Raw genomic sequence first — 17382 nt, 5'->3', positions numbered from 1 at the left:
TCCCGTGGACACTTTAACAGACGTCTCTTTTACTATTGTGGTCAATGGGAAAATTGCTTTTTGGGCCACATGGGTTTTTTTTGTTTCAGTACCCACAGTGGCCACCATGCAAAAACTGTCTTCAAGGCAGAGGGGGCGGTGCTCTATCCAGTTCATATAATACATCCATGCTTCAAGTACATAAACGTCATCAAGTCAGAAGTGATCGCTCACCTAATCAGGGTTGAGCAGGCGTGTTTTGCCAGGGTCTGCGGTCTGCAGTCCACACCCCTTGTTTTCCCGGAAGCGGAAGTGTGCAGCAGCGCCGCCGCCGGTCGCTTCGGTGGTGACACTTCCACTTACCTTTAACCGTGTGTGTCAACGCTAGCTCGGCTCGGACCCTTGTGGGCTGGGTTAGGCCGGTGCTATACCTTTCTTGGTGGCTTGAACGGGAAATATAATGGCGGCCGCGGATCCCCGATCCTCGAGTGATGGCGGGGCGGCCAGCAGAGGAGGATTCCCGAGCGGGGAGAGCAGGAACGACCGCGACGGGCCGGGCGGCGGCGGCGGCGAGGAAGGAGAGCGGGACCGGGCCACCTTCGAGTGCAACATTTGTTTGGACACTGCCAAGGACGCTGTCATCAGTATGTGCGGCCACTTGTTCTGGTACGAGACTACACAGAGAGGAGGGGGTGGGGTTGTTTATGTGAATTACAGTGTAAAATAATGGTATGTTCGGCCTCATGAAAGCGTCAGTTTGATGGTAGGAATACACACACACACACACACACACACACGCACGCGCGCGCGCACACACACACACACACACACACACACACACACACACACACACACACACACACACACACACACACACACACACACACACAGATGCGCCAAAGTGCAAAGTTTTCTGTGTGAAGAACATGGATGTATTATATGAACTGGACAGAGCACCGCCCCCTCTGCCTTGAAGACAGTTTTTACATGGTGGCCACTGTGGGTACTGCAACAAAGCAATTTTCTCATTGACCGCTATAGTAAAAGAGACGCCTGTAAAACTGTTCACAGGACACCTCGAGATATGGACACAGGCTTTTATAGATCTATATATTCTACATTTTTAATTCATGGAGTTTCATATTTGGAAAACATTCCAAAAAGGCCATATAAAGCCCAGACAAAACGGCGCTGCTGTCAGTGGACCATAGGACATGAAAACTTTATGATAAATGTGAGTAAATGAAGACAGTGAGGGGTTTTCATTTACAATTTTTAAAATATTATGACAGAGCAGGTTTTTGTCATTTATTCGTCCACTGATTCCCGGGGAGGCTGTTAGCGGTACAAAAATAAAATACAAATTAAAGCTGCGCGCATCATTGTGCGGGACCTCACATCCGCCGGCACCACTGCCAGGCCGGGTAAGCCACCAGCAGGCCGGATAAGTCTGGGATTCTGCGTTCTGGCCGGGTCACTTATCTCGCATGTGAAGTTAAGGGCAGATTGGTCGATGTACGGGCAAGTTACAGGCCACTTCCGGTTTCAGGTGACCTACTTCCTGTGTGCAGGTAATGTCTTGCAGACGTGTTCAGGGCAGGGCCTTGGTCTCGAATGTCAAGTTTTGAGCCAATTGGTCAATATACGGGAGATTTTTGTCGCCATGGTCACTCGAAACGCTTAGAAAAGTCATAGCCGGCTACTCACGATCAAACGGCACGCTTCGATACAGGATATGTGGGGTTTTTCTAAAAACTGTGGGAGGAGTTGCTTGTCAAACTTTAGTTTTGAAGAATAACAATTCAATACAGAGAGCGATTCCCCCTCCCCCTCCTCTTCTCTTACACACGCACAAACCTGTAGTTAACTGTCGAACCTCAGAGAAACGGATAAAACAGCACCTTTTAAACGTCATATTTCATGAACGGTAGATGATAGAACTAAAGTTTTTGATTTGCGAGAGTCACACGGCTTTCAGCTGTGCCCACATCTAATTTTGTGAGAAACGGGTGTGAATTGACCGCGTAATGACAGTTTTAAAATGCCCCTTGCCTTGAGATTTCAAAACTCCAAATCACAGTTTTTAACATGGATGAGAGCTTTGATAATCATATTTGAGCTTCATATGAACATGAAAACAACACACAGGGTTAGACAACAACCATAGCAACGTTTTGATGTCTGTTTAAGTTGGAAATTGTGGGCAGGAGAGGAGTTTGTTTGGAGATTTTTGTGCTTAATTTTTTTAGAGTGTTGCAGCACGCCCACTCACTTTCAGAAATCTCAAAACGGCCCCAAAAAGTACAAACCCTAAACTGCGATTGTGAAAAAAACGTAATATGTATCGGAACCTTGACTTGGGTGAGAAAAGTCCCAAGTCCCGTTTAAAGTTTCAATCACGTTTCTACGTTAAAGTATGACGACACTGTGAGGCTCCAAATTGGGCTTGGTTTTTCTCATTTTCCCATTCGTGTGTATGTGAACCTTATAAGACAGAATTTTTGTTGTTTTTTGCAATTTGTGTTGCCATGGTTACTTGAAACCCTTAGAAAAGTCATAGCCTGCTATTCCCGGTCAAGACGCATGTTCTGATATAAGATATGTCGCTTTTGGGTGAAATTCACGTTCGTAGACATGTTCAGAGACGTTGTCTCGTGTCACCTGTGTGCGTTTCCTTTAACACAATGTACTAAAAATACAGTATCTTACAAACAAATTCTAAATACGGACATTACAAAGACCTTGCATCACTTGAACATGGTCACATTGGAGTTATTAAGTGGTTCTCTATAACGGGAGAAACAAGTTGCATCCCTTGTATACAAAGTAAATTTAGTTCGTAATAAGGTAATGCCCTCATGTGCAAAGGCCTGTCTCTCTGTAAAGGCCTTGGAGGTAGTCTCACTTGTAAACGATAAATATCAAGAACAAAAATATCAATAGAGCACTGAAAAAAGTACTGCAAATTAGGGCTGTAACGATATGCGCATCGAAATAGAAATCGCGATACTCGGAGCCACGAACCTGTCTCGTGGCGTGAGAAAACAGAATCGCAAAAACGCCCTTTCTAACTCCCAGTTATTTTTCCTGTCAGCCATATGATATGAGCTGTTAGTGCTACCAAACTTATTTTTATTAGGGGTGTCAAATTATCGCGTTAATTGTGATTAATTAATTACATCATCATTAACGCGTTATGTTTTTTAATTGCATTAATCTCTTCTTTACTGATGTCCTCAGTACCAGGGGCAGCGTCAGATGCGGTGACAAAAGCGTCATAAAACCATATCTAATTTTAACAAACACAGACATGCTGCATACCCACAGTAAGGTCAGAAACTCAGCTAAAAGCTCATATAAACCATTCTTATGTTCACCAAACACAGTTAAAACACCAATGGATCAAACCCGCAGGAGCAGAAAAAAACCGTTACAGCGCACACAAAAGTGGCACCTGAGCGTCAGCGTGATTATGTAAACAGCGGAGAATTCACAGATTCACGGATCCAGCCCCAAAATAAGAGCAAAACAACAACTGACTTTCAAGAAATACAAGCGGAAATGTTGTTTTACCTTTGCTGTTTATGAAAATAAGTTATTTCCACTGGAACAAAACTGCTTCTCACAAAGAACTACACTTCCCAGCATGCTTTGTGGACAAATCCCAGTCTGATTGATCATTTACTTATTTTTCAACAGTATTGTTTTGTTACAGAAAAGAGAGAAATTTGTTATTTATTTATGTTCAAATCTGTTCACAGTGTTCCAAAATATTTGTTATTAAATGTTACATTAAAGGGACACTGTGTAGTATTTATGGGTTTATATAACCCAAAATCCACTCTTTTATACATATTATGTGCTCCTGCATTGTCTAGTCGTTGTATAATAGTTTTTGTTTCATTTTCGTAGTGTTTCAAAAAGTCATGTAAAATAATATGGTCGCGGGCCGCGGTTGCATTGCCACTGTAAGCAGCGAGACGCCATGTTTCTACGGGAGCCTGTATAGACAAACGCGAGAGAACAAATCAAGCGTCGCTTTACTTGTAGCGGAAGTCCCGCCTCCTCTCTCTCCGCTTCGTCTGCTACGGCCGCGGTAGCTCGCCCTCTCCCTCACCTCACAAACCTCATCTGCTGACACGGAGAAAGACAACGAGGACGACATTTGACCGGCTGCGGATACCGTAGCGCTCAGGGAAGGGAGGGGGTGAGCAGAGGAGCAGGTCTTTGTTGTAAATTTCAGCCTCTCCTCTAGATGGCACTATAAACTACTTACTTCACCTTTACGTTGTTATATAAGTAAATGTTGTTTAAATGAAATGTTTTTTAAATTAAAAAAAAAAATTGTGGAATGTATCGAACCGTGGATCAAAAATCGTGATACAAATCGAATTGTGAGTTTGTGTATCGTTACAGCCCTACTGCAAATAACACTGTTGACAACTGACAACTTTAAACTCTTTTAAACAAAAATCAGCAGCAGACTTGGTAGTTAGTAGTAGATGTCCTGACCTGTTTACAAGTGTTGTAGATGTGAATCTGACTCATGGCTGCTGTTGCATGTGATCACTCCAGGTTCTTGCTCAGAAAACAAACACAAGCATGTTTACCATTTCAGGTTTCAGGCAGGATCTGAGGCATGTAACAATGTTTCCTCCAGAACTGAAAACCCATTCGGATGGGGAGCTAGTGGCTGTTATGCAAAGTTACTTTTTGGCCACTTTACTTGGAGTAGGAAAGTGTACCTGATGCTCGCTCCACCAATCTAGTGGATTTACCTCACTGTCCTGCAGAGGAGACACTGAGTAGCTGCTCAGCTCTGCTTCTACTGCTTGCTTCGAGCACTCTAGTGCGCATTTTCCATTTGTTGTCTATGTAATGTACCGTCAGACTGATAAGATAAGATAAGATAGCTTTATTTATCCCACAGTGGGGAGAGAACAGGGTTTCAGCAGCTCCGTATACAGATTAACAATTACACAATATTATGAAAAACTGTACATAGAAAGAAATAAGATAAGAGTGAATGTAAATAAGGTGCGTATTAGGTTCAGGTTAAAATAAGACAAACAGGACAACAACTGTAAACAATAACTAAACAGACCAGCCAAAGACAAGGAACAAAACTGTAAACAATAACTTAACAGACCAGTAAAATTACAAAAACTGTAAACAATAACTTAACAGACCAGTTAAAAACAAGAAACTGAACTGTAAACAATTAACATAACAGACCAGTTAAAAACAAAAAAACAAAACTGTAAACAATAACTTGACAGACCAGTTAAAAACAAGGTAACGCTTTCTTTTACAGTCCCCTAATTACCAGGTATTTACCTGGTAAATTCATGGTAACACCAAAGTGTTACTAGGTAATTACCAATGGTAATAAGAAAGTAAATACAGTGAAACTGTTGCCAAAATACTGGGCATTTACCTGGTAACTATATAGTTAATTATAGCGTGTTATTACTGCTGTTAATAAGAAGGTATGTACAGCTAAACTATGGCAAAACTATGGTAAATGTAAGTGTATTATTGGGTTATAAACTGGTAATAAGCAGGTACCTACAGTCCCCTAATTACTAGCTATTTACCCAAGGGGTAATCTAACAAACCTAACCCTAAAAATGTGTGTAATTACATGGAAACAAGCTTGGCTTTCTTTTACAGTACAGTTTTACTTTACTTACCGAGTACATTACCGTGCATTACCCAGTATTTTGGCAACGGTTTCACTGTATTTACTTATCTTATTACCCTTGGTAATTACCTAGCAACACTTTAGTGTTACCATGAATTTACCAGCTAAATACCAGGTAATTAGGGGACTGTAAAAGAAAGCGTTACCAAAAACAATACAACAAAACTGTAAACAATAACTTAACAGACTTATACGGGTCCATTGTGCGACTGGACCAGAGATCAGATGTGGCTGCAACGTGTTTAACATATTTCAACTCAGCAGCAACCTTTTCTTTCTCTATTCTGTACATGCTTGGAATCACCTTCTTTGTAAAATATTTCTGCGATGGCAGGCCGTTCATGAGGTGTATGAATCCCTTGCGTTCCACTGTAGCAATGGGAGCCATGTCTTCTGCTATATGGTAGCCTATATATATATATATAGCTACTATATATATATTGTTGAGTGCTAGCAAATGCTTCGGTTATTGACTGCTGCCTGGTGGTAGCACTTTTTGCTATTCCTGGTCGCTTCTCGCTAGTTTGAGCTTTGATGATGTGGTTGTACTGCAGGTGGTGGAAGAGGTTGGTTGTATTACCTTGCCTTGTCGCAACAGGCCTTTGGCACAGTTTGCATTTCACATTGTTTTGGTCGACATCATCCTTCGTGAAACCAAAATGTTGCCAAACGATAGATGAAGTATTATTTTTGGAACAAGATGCTCTTCCTCCTCGACCAAACCTACTTCGACTACCGCAGCAGCCGCCGCTTCATCTTTTGAACCGACGGCCTCCATTTCCTCACCGTCTCTTTCTCTCCAACGAGACTGGATGGTCACGTGACTACACACGCTGCACACGTCCGAGTCTCTTAAAGGGACATGAACATACCGGGAGCCTGCTGCCTACCGACACACACACAACTCGCCAAAAACAACTTTTATTTCCTTCTTTTTAAATTATAGAATATATCGATATGCGTAGAATGACGTTGATTATCGTCGTGAATTTCGATAATGATACATTTTCGATACATCGCCCAGCCCTACGGTCAATGTATGGCAAAGTTATAGCGCATTTCGTGTTTTGCGGCAAGTGATCAAAATTCACCAACGTTCAGATGATGGCTGCTGTGGCCTCACCCTTTCGAATCTGGGAAACATTCTCATAACATTTGATCTTGGATGGGTCTAGTACAATTTGACGCGTTTTTCATCTTCCTATGATAAAGGCCTCAGACTAGCAATCTCAGTTACGAAACTTGCAAAACAACAAGAAATACGCCAAATCCAAGATGGCGGATTTCCTGTTGAGTTGAGGTCATGGTGTCATGAGGATTTTTTGTTCGTCTCGGGCCGGGCAATAAACCCACCGAATTTCAAGGACTTCAGCGCCACAAAATTTCTGCACGGTCCATAGGGACCTGACCTGTGGGGGTGCTACTGAGTAGGCCTGGGCGATATAATGAAAATGTATCGTTATCGAAATTTACGACGATAAGTGACGTCATTTTGTCCATGTCAATATATTCGATAATTTAAAAAAAAATAAAATAAAAGTCGTTTTTGGCTGTGTGTTTATGTAGGCAGGCTACCGGTATGTTCATGTCCCTTTCAAGACACTCGGCCACAAGATAGCAGGGGCGGTGCACAGAAAAATCAGCCATATCAGCAAAATTATATATATATTAAAAAAAAAATAAAAAATAAAATGTTACAAAATCGTCACAGTAATTAATTTCGATTTTTCCGTTTTTTCCATTTTGAGTTACTTGCCCTTACTTCATGAGTCACCATCATGGTCCTTCAAAAAGCCTCAGAATGCCCCATTTTTACCTCAAATTTTCAAAAGCTCCACATGCCCGGCAACTAAAAAAAGAATGTATTTATTTATTCATTTAGGGGGGGGACACCCTCTTAAAAAAAATCCTACCTAAAAGCCTGGTCTTGCTAATATGTATATATAATATAACATGGTAATCCAACATGACTGACTTCCTGTTTGGTCTTTCAGGGCTGCACTTTGAGATGAGGGCAAGAAACTCTCTCGGTTTATTAAAAAATAAATGGTTTTATAAGTGGATATGATAAGTTCCTGACTGTCATGTGACTGTCGTGAAATGGTAAATATCATCAAGTCAATAGGCTCAGTGGTCATTTTGACAGACCACAGACTTAGTGTGGTGTAAATAATCACAACAATAATCCACAGTGGTAATAATCCAAAAATCTGACAAAAAACCTTTTTACTATGTATGTATGTTCATGTGTGTTTGTGTTCTCAACGCTCAGAAAGAGCTTTTGATAACTTATTTACAAGATTCCTTAGTTAAAGAGCCCATATTATACCCTATTAATCCAAGTTAAACTAGTTCCTGATCCCCTAATGAACATGTCTGTGTCATGTAGAGCTGCAACTAACGATTATTTTCGTAATCGATTAATCTTGTCGATTATTTTCTTGATTAATCGATGAATCGTTTGGTCCATAAAATGTCAGAAAATGTTAAAAAACGTTGATCAGTGTTTGTCAAAGCTGGAAATGACGATGTTCTTGAATGTCTTGTTTTGTTTACAAACCAAAATGATTCAGTTTTAAATGGATTCTTTATGTGGAGCAAAGAAATCAAGAAAATATTCACAATTAAGAAGCTAAAACAATCAGAAATCTTGTTTTAATAATGAAAAAAGCTTCAAAACGATTATCGATTATCAAATTTGTTGGCAATTAATTTAGTAATCGATTAATAATCGATTCATCGATTCATCGTTTCAGCTCTAGTGTCATGCTTTAGTCAAAATATCATAAGGATGAAGCACAATAGCAGTTCAAAAACCCTGCCAAAACAGCCCTTTTCAGAATGCTCGGTTTTGTGCCTGGTCATTTACATGTGAATGAGACCCAGGTAAACACACACCCACTGCTTCCAGGGGAGTGTCTATCTAACTTACTATCCACAGCCATACTGTCACCACTTATCACCTATTGTCATGCACCGTCGTCACAACCCCCGCTCCATATACCCCATAGTAATGTCCGTTTACCCGTTGTTACTGCATTTCACCGTAATGCATAGTGACCGCGATTTTGGCTTCTCGCGATCATAAAAACATTAAAATCGAAGAAAAACGATTAATGCGCCGCGCGGCGTGTATGTGAATTCCTATGCTAGAAAAAGACCTTGAATGCACCAGTGTTACTATGGCCGCAACTGACGTGTGTGGATCAGTGTTGTTTTCGTCAACGATGACGATGATGAAATATTTTCGTTGACGCCACTTTTTTTCATGACGATAACGAGACGGTGACATGATACATCTTTGATGACGAAAACATGACGAGACTTGTGTGAGTTTTCGTTGACGAGATGAGAATTGACGAAAATGTAAGTGGGTGGTCTTTCAGACGTTTGAAACGCATGACATTTCGTTTTTTCGGCCAATCACCTGACGGTCACGGAGAAAGCACATGGCTACTTAATATGCACAACGTACCCCGCTACTGCTTCTGCAGTGTGTGTGCGCGTGTGTGTGTGTTCACCGTTGAATGACGATGGATAAGGAATCCCACAGAGGGACTGAACTGCGGCTGTACTTCTTCTAACCCGACACTTATGTAAGTGGACTCGTTAGCATTTTAAGCTAGCGATCTTTAAGCTAGCTTAGTACTACTTAGTACTACTATGCTTAGTAGTAGTGGCTAAAGTTAGCTTTTGTTACGCTAATGTCAATTCATTATGTGTGTTTCTTCAGCAGCATGTTTAGCCATGTTTACATTCAGTGAAGGTGTGGTCATCTCTTGTGTAATAATAGCCAATCTGTTAGCTCACAATGTGTTGCAGTGTGTTGAACTTATAGGTCTGCTGCTATTTTCACAACTTATATGTAACACTGCCCAACAACAATCTCTAATACTTATTGACCTAAATACATTTGTTAAAAGATTATACTTCTTTTTTCGACTAAAACTAGACTAAATCCTTTTTGAGTTTTCGTCGATTAAAACTGGAAGACTAAGACTAAATCTAAGATGGTTGTCAAAAAAGAACACTGGTGTGGATCAACAACACGAGGAGAGAACGTGGAAACAGAAAGATAGCCTTTGGTTGAGAAGAAATGTAGGACAACATCTTAATCTTTCTGCAGTGCTTTCAAACGCGTGCTCTTCATATTATTGATCCACACGTCACTTGCTAACTGCAGGCACGTAACTGGTGCGTTCAAGGTGTTTTACATACACGATCAACAACAAAGGGCTTGTGAAGCTTGTGAACATTTTTTTCATAAATAAAATATATCCACTGGACACAAAAGTCCTCTGAGGCTGGAAGTTTGTGTAAACCACTGTGCTCCGCTGTGCAGCCACTCTTCCTCCCTCGCCTGCACTCTCGTATTTAACAGGGACAAGGGGGAGCTATGGTGGAGCTGTGAAGTACTCTGCCTGGCAGGGTGCCAACATTCACGGTGAAATGCTTGCTATGTCATCATTCCGAAGGAGGTTTAAACATCTCGTGTTTTATGGCCTATACTTACACTAAGTGGAACCACTAAAACATGACTGAGTCTTGTTTTTTTACATTTTGGGGACTGGTATGGCCCACTGATTCCCAAATATAAGAACTTAAAGATTAAAAAGTTGATTTTGCACAATAGGGGACTTCTTTGAAACTTCAATTTGCACAATTTTGAAAAAAAACAAACACATTTTTTTCTATTTTTTCTCGTTTTGCGCTGGCCCTACTTGTGCACCCTTTAGCCTTTCGGGCCACATTTAATCAAATGGAAATGTACTTTTAATCTTGTAAATCTGCGACTCCGCCGACTTCTGGTCCATTGAGCTGTCTAAGTAGCCAATCAGCAGACAGCTTCCGTAAACGAAAAATTCTATGCAATTCTAGAGGGTGCCCCTCATCTGGTGAGGGCCTTTTTTTCTTCGCTCCGCCCCTGCTGACTCTGCTCCTCTCTCTCTTGCATTGTGCGCAGCTCCAATCGCGCTCTTGTGTCCAACGCTGAATGGATAATTTCTCAATGCGCAGTTTTATCCACACATCCTTATATGACACATACATAATGATCTTTATGATGAGGATCGAGTTCAGTCGCGATGAAATACAGGGGATCCGAGATGACCGAGTAAACTGTTGACGGATTCTCAAGAGCGCACTTTTCATTGTTTTCACTCCGGTCTCAAAGGGAACAACAGATGCATTAGATAAGCTGATATCTTTAGTTAACTGCTCAAAGAGAGAGAGAGAGAGAGTTCTGTCACGGGGAGTTCATAATCTGCGCTTCGCTGCAGCCAAGTTTCGCTTTCGCGCAAAGAGACTTTCCATCATTTAATAGGTGATGATCCACCGTGCGCTCACATCTTGTTGCAATCGTTTTATTGGTGTTCCAAACTGAACCGGAGAATAACTAAACTGTGGCTGTACTTAACAGAGACAGACACAGATCTCACTTCTGCTGTGTGTGTGTGTGTGTGTGTGTGTGTGTGTGTGTGTTGTGTGTGTGTTGTGTGTGTGTGTGTGTGTGTGTGTGTGTGTGTGTGTGTGTGTGTGTGTGTGTGTGTGTGTGTGTGTGTGTGTGTGTGTGTGTGTGTGTGTGTGTGTGTGTGTGTGTGTGTGTGTGTGTGTGTGTGTGTAACTGCTGTTTTGAATCAGCAGCTGCTACAGTCTGCAGCTTTCTTTCCTCTCCCTCTTGCACTTACATTAAACTTTGATATCACGTGGGGGGCCACAAAATATCGTCCCGCAGGCCGCATCTTGCCGCGTGTCTGAGACTGCTGCTTTATATAGTGCAGAGGAGGTGTTGTGCGTGATGTCGCCAGACTGCCGACGACTGATTGACCAGAGTGCAGTCAAAAAAAGTCTTACACAACTGTAGATCAGTTAAAACTTAACAATCCCAAAAACGTGGGTTAATCTTGTGACCAGCAGCTGTGTGTGTTTGTGTCACACGGAGACTGTGCTCCTGAGAACTCCGACACAAGGATCGAGCCAAACAATAATGCTGTAGATCGGTTAAAAGTACTTCAACAATTCTAAAAACGTGGGTTAATCTCCGACAATTACCAGGGAAATGGGTGACATCTCAATATTTAACCGAGAAGTCTGGTCTGCGATGGTCCTCCACTCGTTTGTGTGGGTGTGTGTAGCAGAGCCAGAAGAAGGGGAGTGGCCAGTGACACCACTATACTGCGCCGCTCCGTATTGCGAACTCATTTGAATTATGAAACACTTTTTGCGGCGAACATGAAAACGAAAAAGCATTTCTCTGTTTGATTTGTCTTTTAATTAAGGCACAGAATAAGCATTGAAGTCTTGAAGTTGAAAATTAAAATGCAGTTTGGAATATTGATTATAAATTTTATTTATGAGTCAAAAATTCAGCTATATTTTGAAAATGAAAAAGCATTTCTGTTAATGGATTTTAATTTTCAAATTTGACATTTCAAATTGGATTTTGTTACCTTTTTGCTGGAGGATGTTTTGAAAATTTAATCTTAAATGTAATTTTCTTTATCATTTTAATTAAGGCACAGAATAAGCTGTCTTGAATTTGAAAATGAAAATGCACTTTGGAATATTTTTATTAATTTTATTAATGAGTCACAATTTTGAAAATGAAAAAGCATTTCTGTTAATGCATTTTAATTTGGATAATGGCACAAATTTGCTTCCATACAGCAGCGTCCCAGAAGCGGCTCGCCGCACCAAATCGCTTTCGATAGGTAGCAGTTCTATTTTTGCCGTTGCTGCTGCTGAACCGCGTAAATTTCAATAGAGCAGATCACACCAGGCAGGAAGTCCGTCACAGTATCAAAGTAAAACACTTCAGCCTCCCTTTCAAAATAAAGATAATTTTTTTTCCTCAGCATTTCCAAAGATCCTTAGTACTAATATTCCTTTCAGCCGTCTCTGCCAGTAAAGGTAGTTATTATCAGTGTATTAGACATATTGTCTGTCATTGTCCAATCAGAATCATCAGATTCAAGTCACGATTTATGGTTCCGACTCTTCTGGGGCGATTTGATTGACGTGGAGAATCGCTCGAAAATTCTCCCATTGACTCTCATGTTAAAGTTTATTTTCGAACAACATACCTTCCAATGCATTTTTAATTACGATTTATGTGCATGCACTAACGTTCGCTGTCGTGTTCTCCTTGCCTTCCTTTGTCAAACAAAGCTTTTGTTGATGACTGCTTTGATGACAATCACCCTTTAATTTCGCACACACACACACACACACACACACACACACACACTGCACACATAAGCACACATAAGCACAGGAAAGTTCTATGTACTATCTCTCCCCTCCTCACTCTCTCTCGTGCATATTAATTAGCCATGTGTATTCTCCTGATCGTCAGCTGATTGGCTGAAAAAGCAACAAAAGCTCTGGAATGTGAGATCGCCACACCCAAACTAGGAGTGATTCTCAGCGATAAAACAACCTTAATTCAAACACAAAGTTTATGGTTTTAAGACCCACAATACTGTGTCAATAATGTTAACATGATAGTACAGCTGCAGCGCCCACCGCCAGCATATTAAAAATGCATAGCTTTTAGGACTATCAATGCTTTCTGAACATATTCACACACTTTTTAAAAAATACCGCGATAATAGCGAAAACCGCGATAATTTTGGTCACAATAACCGTGAGGTTCAATTTTCATACCGTGACACCCCTACATGCAACACTGGACACAAATACATCTTGTGGCATTGCAGAAGCTCACTGAAACAATGCCACAGCCAATGAGTGCCTTAATCAGAGGTAAAGGCACTCCAACGAAATATTAGAGTGTGTGAGCAGACAGTGTATGATTCAGGAAAGATGGCGATGTTCCTCCATTTATCCTGAAGCAATCAGCCAATTGTTTTAATGAGGATGTAAATTAATTATTTCTCTCTGTGTGTCTCTGCAGCTGGCCCTGCCTTCATCAAGTGAGTATTCACCCTCTTTTACTTCCTTTGTTTTATATTGGTTTAAACCTTTAACACACCTAGGCACCTTTTTGTGTTTTTAACTTTTTGGCATATCTTTTTTTAATTTTTTCATTCATATTGTTAAAAATTTGCCAGGTTGTGTATTTTTGAGTGTTTTAAATTATATTGATGTAATGTTTTTTCTTAGTCCATTCTAAAAAACATTAACTAAAATATGTTAAAGCCAATGTTAATTAACGCTGTTTTTTATTGTGTATCTGCGTCATTACCTTGTTTATGAAGCACTGAAGTTTTGAAACAAACAGTTCAGCCATTGCTGAGAATGCTGTGTTTTATTGTAATCTCGGGCTCAGCGAGATCTCTGAAAATCCCGTTATAGCTAGTAAACATTGGTTCTTCGGAACAGCCGATCGTCCTGCTCCGGGCACTAGTCTGGGCACATCCGGTTGCGTACATTGAAGAAGAAGAATAACCTCCGTTGTGGAGGTGTTTCACGAGCGACAGTGTCTTCTGACTCTGGGTCTGACTCCGGGTCAAAGACATTAAAGGGACTGCGGCGGGGAGTCTTGAAGAAGCTATTTTTAAACACTGTTAAAACAATATTTTGATAATGAGGAGCAGTGTATCCACCGTTCCAGAAGGGGGAGCTGCGCTTCTGAGAGCGGGTGTGCCGAATGTCACTTCCGGGGCACTGGCCAATCACAACACAGTCTGTCTTCTCAGGCGAGATTTATGTCCGAAATAGCGTGGCTGACAAGTTCTTCAAAAAGGACAGATTTCTATCGGCTCGTTTCAAACAACTAGGAGGTTTTTGACCATATAAACAAGTTAATATATGTAAGTAGACCTCCATAACTAACATATATGTGCAACAGGACCACTCTATGTGACCTTTAACACACCTATGTACCAAAGTGTGCTCATTGAAACCCTGCTCAAATAAAAAGTAAAAAACATGAATCTTCAAATTTTTTCACATCATTTGAAGCATAAGGCTTCCATCACGATGACCTCATTTTTTGCCATATATGGCACATGGAGAACAAGCTGCTTGTGTGGGCGTGTGGGGGCATGTGTGCATGCGTGCACACGCACATGCCTTCAACGTACACGTTGCCTTTACCATCTGACAGGATGCGTAAAAGCGCAGGTCGCTTTCAAGTGGTACCTTTTCAATGGCCTCCTTTCATACGATTTTAGGTTTAAGTACAAAAGCACCCTGACATCTAAATTGTGGGTTCCTTACAGCTTTGAAATACCAGCACATCAAATGTACAGCCAATATTAGAACCAAAACAAACCCCGATCTGTGCACGGTGATGCAGCGATCACAGGTGCACAGGTGAGGAGGTGTCTGTGCATAGCTAAGGAACATAACTGAACATTTCAAGCCACACACAATGAAGCGTTACAGTCGCACCATGGAGGCGCTAAAAATGGTCGTTGAACCAGAGTGCATGGAGCGTGATCCGTTACATCGGATTCACACACCGACACACCTGATGAAGAGTATTTCCTCAGGTCTGTCTGGTGTCCCACCAGCTCCACTGACTCTTCTAACTGTGGGGAAAAGGTGACACTAGCTGACAAACACCCTGATGCTCCAGTTCAAGCCTCCAGGCTCAGGACTAACTCCAGAACCCACCCGCTATGCCATGGCTATTGTTAGTGAGCTGTTTTTATTTATATTTTAACACAGAGATCACAAAACTTATCACGGAATAGACCAAACTGCATGGGAGAAGAGTGGTGACCGAGTGGAAGGACCTCAATGTCATCATCATGCAAGCTTAGTTTGGCCTCCTTCTGTTGGCATCGATCAGTCAGCTTGTGCGCTGCCAAGGACAGAGAGTGTTTTGTTGGACGTGACGGAGGGGCTGGGGTGACTGTGACTATTGATAATTTATTTTTCTCCTTTGGGCTGGCAGAGGAGCAGCTGCGAAGAAAGATCACCATGTTTGGCACAGTGCGTAAAAAACGACCAGAGCTTCCCCCTCAGCTCAGATTATTAAAAAAAAGAAGCAGTTTTGGGGATAAAACACGTAGAGAAATTATCCAGTCTGCTTTGGATACGGAGAGCCCGCTAGGAGACACAGAAGTGGCGAACGGCGCAGGAGAGGGTGAAGAGAGCGGCGCAGTGGCAGTGCGCAGATGAGGGGGGCACTGCCACTTTTTTTATTTATGTTAATTTATTTTACTTTTAAATGTGACCATTGCATGGCTTGTTTTAAGATTCACTGGCCGATTACTTAATTAGTATTTAACTTAAAGGGCTATTTCACTGTTGAGAAGATGGATATCTTTTAAGCTAGGTCATCTATGTAGTATAAATGTGAAATAATATTTGAAACAAGTGCCTTCTTGGCTGGAAAAGGCAGAAAAATGTATTTATCGCTCATGTACATGAATGACAACAACTCCCAGAATGCACGGCGCTCGCTTCCTGCAAAAGTTCACACTTCCGCCATTGTCGCTCCGAGAGAAACAGACCCGTCCGTGAGCAGACAGCGTGAGTTGTCTGAGGACACAAATCCCAGAGGGGAAAAGCCTTAGTTGGCGAATACATTACGGACCTGCAAGTTACACAGGGTTGTTTTCTATGGTGCTAAATTAAACCGGGACGTGCAGTAAGTTCCCATTATTTGCCGGTCAGAGATTCAGAGCGATGCTGAAACTTGAAAGCTAAGCTAAGTTTGTTTGGAGTGTTGTAGAAGACATCGAAGACAACCTGGAAACTAGCGGGGTTCACAGTCTACATTTCCAGCAGGAAGATGTCACTGAGAGGTAAGACTGACGCTAACACTCCACTCTATTTCTGCTCATAGTATGCGATGTGATGTAGTTGTCGGCAGTAAAGCGACAACGTTGTCAAAGTAACATTTGATAGACAACTATACACACGTTATATACACGTAAACTGCAAAGTAAAGTCACCTTGCTTTTGTTGTAGAACAATATCAGTGTTATTCAAATGTTTTAATGTTATTCATGTTTGTTCAAGAAGTCACAGACAATGTTGTCATTTTCATCTAATGTTATTCAAAGCCTATATAGACCATATTAGAATGTTCACAGCTCACCCAGTTGGCATAGTTTGCTGAAAGGTTTGTTTTCCTGGAGAAAAGTAAAATCTTTGTTCATATTTTATGTGTAATCGTATTCCGTGTCCTTTACAGGAGAAACATGGTTTAATCAAATCTTGGAGAAAATCTTCACACTGTCTGCTCCTCTTCACCACTGTGACTCCTCCATGTCCATCAGATTCTGTCACCGCTCTCCATGTTTCATTATTTATTTTTTGTTTACATATTGTGTTAGAAATGCTTTTAGATTTGGCTCCTTGTTTATTTTAGTTTGTACTAGAGCTGAAACGATTAATCGAAGAATCGATTATTAAGCGATTACTAAATTAATTGGCAACTATTTTGATAATCGGTTTGAAGCTTTTTTCATGATTAAAATAAGATTTCTGATTGTTTTAGCTTTTTAAATGTGAATATTTTCTTCGTCTCTTTGCTCCACATAAACAAAGAAATCATTAAAACTTAATCATTTTGGTTTGTGGACAAAACAAGACATTCAAGAACATCGTCATCTCCAGGTTTGACGAACACTGATCAACGTTTTTAACATTTTTATGACATTTTATGGACCAACCGATTAAAAGAGAAAATAATCGACAGATTCATCGATTACGGAAATAATTGTTAGTTGCAGCTCTGTATATGATGGTAAAACATTTTCCTTTGTGAATAATTAATA

The 17382-nt window shown here is 41.0% G+C and overlaps 1 protein-coding gene across 1 annotated transcript in view; it reads left to right on the top strand.

Moving 5' to 3' along the window:
• The first annotated feature begins 348 nt into the window (after positions 1-348).
• The window catches only part of rnf5 (ring finger protein 5), a 55922-nt gene continuing 38888 nt past the window's right edge, over positions 349-17382 (top strand). Inside the window, exons 1-2 of the mRNA XM_083899859.1 lie at positions 349-645; positions 13599-13617. Of these exons, the coding sequence (XP_083755985.1) occupies positions 440-645; positions 13599-13617 (225 nt within the window). The 5' untranslated portion in view covers positions 349-439. The remainder of the gene's footprint in view (positions 646-13598; positions 13618-17382) is intronic.

The sequence above is a fragment of the Microchirus variegatus genome, assembly GCF_963457635.1.
Source record: "Microchirus variegatus genome assembly, chromosome: 13".
NCBI classification, from domain to species: domain Eukaryota; kingdom Metazoa; phylum Chordata; class Actinopteri; order Pleuronectiformes; family Soleidae; genus Microchirus; species Microchirus variegatus.
This window is presented reverse-complemented; position numbering and strand designations above follow the sequence as displayed.